This window comes from Juglans microcarpa x Juglans regia, chromosome 2S (genome assembly GCF_004785595.1).
Source record: "Juglans microcarpa x Juglans regia isolate MS1-56 chromosome 2S, Jm3101_v1.0, whole genome shotgun sequence".
In the NCBI taxonomy this organism is placed as follows: domain Eukaryota; kingdom Viridiplantae; phylum Streptophyta; class Magnoliopsida; order Fagales; family Juglandaceae; genus Juglans; species Juglans microcarpa x Juglans regia.
The window spans coordinates 4001837-4009452 of NC_054597.1; the positions used below are offsets into that span (position 1 = coordinate 4001837).

Genomic DNA, 7616 nt, shown 5'->3' on the forward strand with positions numbered 1-7616 from the left:
TTAAACTCAAAATAATAAAAATACCAACAAAATGGGACTGGAACTAATTTGTATATATATACGTATGTATGATGCATGTATGGACAATTGACAAAGTTTTCCTTTAAATTGTTTTGGGAAAATTTCTTTGAACCTAATTTATAAATTAGATAAGTGTCTATTAATATGCGAAATATATATATATTTTTAAAGAAAAATGATATTTGTTATTATAGAGTGCGTAAATATCACGCAATTTTTTGAAAAAAACAAAGTCAATAAATATGATACCTATATGATAAAAATAACTTTTTAATGGTGAATTTCATTTTTTTTAAAAGAGTGCACGCCGACGCTTGCACAAAATATAACTATATTTAGTATTACTCAAATTTTTATAGAAGTACTACATACTTTTCACATTTTTAATAAACGCTTCAAAATTATGGATATCTTAGGCCTCATTTGGATACAAAAACATTATCAACTCACATCATCTTATCATTACAACTTTCTCAAATTCTCATATAAAATATAATAAAAAATTCAAAATTTTCAAATCTGAAAACAATAATAATATTGAAAAATAATATTCTAATAATATTTTATTCAACTCATCTAAAATAATTTTATCTCATCTCATCTCACTATACAAACCAGCCTAATAATCTTATATTTTCAACGACCATCCGTACGTTATATTAGACTATTACAAAATAGTAGTATAGCATCACCAATATCTTTTGATAATGGATATGTCCATGACAATCAATGTAATTGGGTTGTTGGGAGTGAAAATATTATTCGAGTTAAGTTGCATGTTTCTTTTTATATCGAATCAAAAGCTTTTTTTTTATAAGCGATGTGGAGTATCAATCGCCTCGTTAAGTGTATTTTTATAGCATAGTTTTTTATTTTTTATTTTCGAAACCTAAATCATCATGAAAAGTCTATTTATAAGTTAAAAAAATTCTACTCATCATCTCACATACCACATGATACCACACCTCTTTTTATTTTTTTCCCATAACAAGTATATATATGGTGTATAATTGATTAGTAGAACAACTCAATTAGTTTAGTAAAAATAAAATAAAATAATATAATATTTTTTTAAAACATGTAAAATATATGGTGTAGGATGATGAGTATCATCATTCATAGAATAAGAGTAATGATCCACCTATAACTTATTTACAATTATTTTACAAATTAGTTTAAATCAATGAATATAATTACGGTACTTCATTAAAAACATTCTCAATTTTATATAATTACCATTCATCTTAAGTAGAGTTATAAAATAGTTATAAACTAAATACAAGTTTATCATTTTTCATAGGATAATAGCCACGGGGGAAAATTTTATAAATATCAAAATTCCTTCTTCAAAATCTTCAATTTATTTTTGGGGGATAATTAACTAAAATTTATAAATAACCTTATCGTGCGAAAACGAACCTAATAGTACATGACTAAATCATGTTTTTTTTTTTTTAAAGAAAATAACGTTCTTCAGTTTATAAATAACGTTATCGTGCGAAAACAAACCTAACATACCAAATCAAAAGCAAAGGCAGGCCCAAAAAATATTCATCCCTGCCTTTCTTAAAAACAATGAGTAGAAAATTATTTTGAGAAATGCTAGATGTACTTATAAAAAATTTAATTATTCACGTGTCAATTATTGATATATTAAAAATTATGAAATTTAAAATTTAAAATTTGAATTTGAAAATAAAATTGATAAAATGAGTCAGCTTGTAAGTAAAAATATAGTTAAAATTATACGTACATTCATGTAGTCAAAAGTCCCAACTCCCAGATTACCCTCTATAGTCTATATATAAATTATCTTCCCAAATAATTGTAAAATAATCCTTAACCCCTAGCATCTAATAAAAACCCAAAAAACTCTCCTCTATCTTCAAAAAAAGTTCTGAAAAAATTATTTAGTCCAAAAACTTAAGAAATATTAATCCCCTAAGTACTCTAACATATATAATTGAAAAACTCACATGTTCCTCCAAAACAATATAATAAAAATATCGTGCATAGACAATCATAAAATACAGACCCTAATTTTAAGTTGTAACGTCTCAAAAGGTTTGACCCAAATAATGCCAAATGCCAATCAATACTGGACCCAACAATCAATTTTATGGGGCGTGGATCCCCATACGGCAAGGAGTCGTTATCTCGTTGGGTTATGAATAATTCTTTAGAGAGGAAAATAGGGTAGAAATTATGTACGACGTTAGAATATTCTAACAATGTATTTGAACTGAAATGTTATTCTACCAGCTTACTATGTACGTACGTGGCTACAAGCCAACCAACCAAGCGGGTGTTGAGCAATCAGTCAAATACTACCTCCAGTTTGCTCTACGTACTCACCAACTTCAGGCAGCCATGCTCGTGACAACCCCCATGCATGCCCCACTCGATTTGCACTTGTCTCAAACCCAAGTAAACGTACAGTAGAAAATACCGACATGGTTCATGAATCTTACTGTAATGCTTTTCATGCTAATTTTGGGTTTGACGATCAAAACTAGGGAGACAAAGAATGTCATGTTTCAAACAAATCACGTGCCAACCCCCTCCCTTGTGTAACTTCCCTTATCTGATCACAATATCACGATCTCTGCTACGGGCGCGCACACACATATATATATTAGGTTCGGATCCTCGCCAGAAGACCAAGACACAAATTAATCAAAATCCTGTACTTATATAGTATATAGTTCTTCGATCTCGGAGCGCGGGCTTCCTTATTTTTTGGTACGATATTATATATATATATATAGAGAGAGAGAGAGAGAGAGAGAGAGAGGAATCATGGCGGTGAAAGTTTATGGAACAATGAGGTCAGCCTGCACTCAGAGAGTGCTTGCTTGCCTTCTGGAGAAGGATGTGGACTTCGAAGTTGTTCATGTCGATCTTGGTGCCGGAGAACAAAAGCGACCTGAGTTTCTCGTCCGACAGGTAGTACTTAATTAATTAAAGACATCTTACTATATATCTAGGATGAATATCTATTTACATATTTACGTGATATCTAAGGGCCGTTTAACCCTGTTTATGTAGCTTAATTATAAGAAGTTAATTTACAAAATGAAATTATTGGTTTTGGGAAGGGCTTAGTTAAAATTTATTGCTTTCTATATATATATATATAATATACAGATAGAATGTTTACTAATGAATGAGAATGCTAATTCGACATTCTTTTGTACAGCCGTTTGGGCAAGTTCCGGCCATAGAAGACGACGGTTTCCGGCTCTATGGTAAGAAGCATGCATCGAAGTCATAATAATATGGATTGAGAAATGCTTCGTCATTAGATAGATCTGTTATGTCATGTTCCGTGGATGATGTGTAGGGGCTAGGGGCGGATCTGGGTGCGGGCGGGGGCCACCTCCCCCAAAATTTTAAGAAATACGAAAACCATTAAAAAAAAAAATCCCAAATTACCGTTAAAATTAATAACCCTTTTATATCTTGGCCATATTGGGTAGTGAGAAATATCAAATATTTTATAAATAATAATAATAATAAAATATTAAATAATTTTCAACTATCCAAACTAATCCCAGTCTCAAATTTTATAAAATACTTATTACTTACATTTCTAAAAATTACAAATTGTTGCTCCAATATTCTCTAATTTTTCTATTTTGCCTTACGTTTTTTATTACTCTCTTCTGCTTTATTTTTTCAAATTATTTTTCTCTATTTCTTTTTCTTGATTTATTCATCGACGAAGCTATGATTGAAGCTTATGGGAGAAAACATGAATTGAATATTTTTTGAAGGACTAGTTTTCACAAAATTATACAAAAAGGCTCGGAAATTAATTTATTATTTTACAAGTTTTTAAAACGAAAAATTTTATTTATTATTTTTACACAATACATATCATATTATTTTTATTTTCTTTCTTTTATTAAATGTGTAGTATATAAATAATAAGAAAAAATTTACTAAGATAATGAAAAATATTATATAATGTGCGAAAAATAATGAAAAATATTATTTAATGTGCGAAGATAAGCACTTACTTCCAGAGAGCATTAAATTTTGTCAAATTTGTGAGGGCCAGGGCGGCCGCCCACTGGTTCCCCTAGATCTGCTACATATTTTGTTTGTTTTTTCTCTTGTACGTATCAAGATTCTGTCGTCATAAGCTATTTTTTTTTTTAGCAAGTTTACTAGTATTATTGATGAGAATTTTGTTTTTTGTTTAAAAATTTTAAAAATTATATTTTATTATTATTATTATTATTTTAAAATTTAAAAAAACTCAATTTAAATTTAAAAAAGTTGAATTATTTATTATATTTTGTATGAAAATTTAAAAAATATATAATAATAAAATGAAATAAAAATTTTATGTCTTATCCCACCCAAACCTATCCGTTCAGAATACATCTGAGAATGTTTAGGCATCAGTATTATATAACTTATACAATAAATAATTCTGTCGTCATATATATGCTAATTAATGCTAGCGAGGATAGATAGTACGTCATAGATAATTTTTAAAATATGATTCTCAGATTTTCCACATGATTATTAATATTTGTAACTGAATGTATGAGATACAATGAATAAAAAAAATACGGATTTTACCGAATTTAAATTGTATGATCACCAACGTACGTATTTTTTCCTCATTACCCTTACACATTGATTTGATCATCACTTTATATATAATGAAGTAGATTAAATTTTTGTATTTTTATTTTTTAGAGTCTAGGGCAATTGTAAGGTATTATGCAACAAAGTACGAGGACCAGGGTCCCAACCTATTGGGGAATACTTTGGAAGAGAGAGCTGTGGTGGATCAATGGCTAGAAGTGGAAGCACACAACTTCAATGACTTGGTTTACACTCTTGTGCTTCAGCTCGTGGTTCTGCCCCTGATGGGAAAGCCTGGGGACTTGGCATTGGCTCACACCTGTGAGCAAAAGCTGGAGAAGGTGCTGGACGTATACGAGGAAAGGCTGTCAAAGAGCAGATATCTTGCCGGAGACACCTACACTTTGGCTGATCTTAGCCATCTTCCGGCCATCAGATATCTCATGAATGAAGCTCAGATGGGGCATTTAGTGAGGGAGAGGAAGAATGTGAATTCATGGTGGGAGGACATCTCAAGCCGGCCTGCTTGGAAGAAGTTACTCGTGCTTGCTGCTGCTCGTTCTTAATCACAACATGATTAATCTGCATGCATGCATGCATGATGATTTCATGCAGTCATTCCTCTTGTTAAACCTAGTTATATATTTATGCTACTTAAATCATGTACTTCTCGTCATGATCACTTCACGTGCTTCTGCTTAATATTTGATTTCTTTCGTCTTAATTTGCATGTACTCGATGGTTTTCCTTTCCTCCCACCTTCTGATCTCTTCGGAGTGAATAATGTGTGACAGAAGGTGGGAATAAAAGATCATGTTTGACTAAAATCATCTACTGTGGGTGTTTAATTTTAAGTTTGGGTTTGAAAATTTTATCTTTCGAATTCTAATTTAATTGGGAAATTTTTAAAAAAGGACCACAACCAATTAAGGGAAGTGCTGGAGATATATATATATATATATATATATATATATGCTATAAAATATCATATTATCGATATGATTTTCATAATTATTAAATTAAATTTGATTAGAATATTTATTTATTTCACTTGGCCTCTTTTCCTATAAATAAGGGTCTATGTCTTATATTTATGAACAACTGATAATAGTAAAAATGTAGCCCACAAGTTCTCTCTGTCTCTCATGCCATCTCATTTTCTATTTTTTTTTTTATTTTATATTTTCATCGGGAAGATTAATGAAGGATTCTCATCCACGGCCATGCAAATGGTCCTAGAAGATTTTTATATAAATGCTACTTGAGCGCAATCTGCCACGACTTTAGAGCTTTTTTTTTTTTTTTTTTTTAACACTTTAGAGCATCTTCTTCATGCTTGGACGTACGCTCAAATTCAATTCCCGGCCCCATGGATAGACCCGCCTAGTGTTGGTAAGGTCATGGCCGCACGCCTTGCGGTAAACCCCGTGCAAGAACAACCACCTCATTAGCGACCATTTCTCGGTACCACCATTTCTCAGTACCTTTGACAGGAAGATTGTCGCATATCAAGACAATATTGTTACCAAGTTGGCTAATGTACATGGACGGTGTTGGAGCTACTTCTCAGTAACTCTGACAGGAAGATTGTTGCATATATCAAGACAATATTGTTTCCAAGTTGGCTAATGTATATGGACGGTGTTATGTCCACCGCTCTAGTGGCAGACCGTCAGATATAATTGATCTTCTTTTTTTTTTTTGTTGTTTTTTTTATATGTTTTTTTTTTTACTTTTAAATATTTTTTAAAAAAATAAAAAATAATATTATTAAAAAAATACTTCCTTAACCACTAAATAAAAATTAAAAAATTAAAAAATTCTAGTAATAACACCGAGTTGTAAAATCAATAATGATAGTATCATTTTTCTTAATTTTTAGAATGACACTACAACTATTGTTGGTAGCTTCCGTTAGTTATTTTTGTCTATTTTTTTGATTTTTTTAATACTTTTAAATATATTTTTTAAAAATATTTATAATATTATTAAAAAATATTTTCATAATCACGAAGTAGAAAATAAAAAATAAGAAAAACAAAAAAATGCCGGCAGAGGAGTGGGACTAGTATTATTCATTATATATTAGTCCTAATGAAGATGTATCATGAATGCAGTACTGCCAACTACCTTTAGTAGTACGTCGTTACGTACTGACATATTGTTGGAATCATTAATTCCCATTGAAGATTGTTAGAGCAACGGATTATAAAAGTAATCTCATAACGTGGTTTTATCTTATTTTTTAAATTTATTTTATAATAAAAATAATTTTATAATTTGATGAAATGCATCTAACTATGTCAATTTTTTTAGATTATTTTATATAATTCGTTTATGACTATAATATTTTTCATTCACATTACGTAAATTCTATCCCATCTATATCTTTTGTAATGATCCAACGTTTGAGCCTCCTTGAATTCCCTCCATCTTTTTTCTTCTATTGCTCATAAAATAAAAGGATGCGGCTAGGGTTACCAAAAAATATGTCCCTAACCATACCGATAAGTGTATTTGTATTTTTTTAAAAAGCATTTGTGTATGTATTTTTTTTTAATATGATTCGGACAACTAAGCATTATCTAAAATAAAAGATTTTGGAATTGTTGATGTTGTGTTTCGCGGGCCTGGACAACTCAACACAGACAGTACTTGGACTATCACCTGCACTGAGAAAGGAGGGAGGGAACCTCAGAATCCGTTGTACCTTTGATGTTTAAGTTAACTATGGTGTAGAAGATGAAGAAAAATAATAATGAAGATGAGAGTATGAGTTAACCTTCTTGTTTGTTGCAGGTATTGTTTATTTATATTTGCCGACTTGGTCTCCATGGTAATAGAGTGTTGTATAGTATGAGATAATATATTCACGCTGTCTACTCACCAAGCTATCTTTGTGCTGTCTGCTCACTGAGCTATGAAGTGTTCAGATTCGCTACTTGTAGCTTGGGCCTTAGGTCGCATTGAATGCGGCACACCTTTTGTCTTAG

General features: G+C 30.6%; 1 protein-coding gene across 1 annotated transcript; it reads left to right on the forward strand.

The window, feature by feature from the left end:
* The first annotated feature begins 2673 nt into the window (after positions 1–2673).
* On the forward strand, positions 2674–5477 carry LOC121252313 (glutathione S-transferase F11-like). Its single transcript, XM_041151911.1, has 3 exons — positions 2674–2967; positions 3221–3269; positions 4735–5477. Exons 1-3 carry the CDS (start codon positions 2821–2823, stop codon positions 5187–5189), a joined length of 651 nt encoding a protein of 216 aa, XP_041007845.1. The 5' UTR covers positions 2674–2820; the 3' UTR covers positions 5190–5477.
* The last annotated feature ends 2139 nt before the right edge of the window (positions 5478–7616 follow it).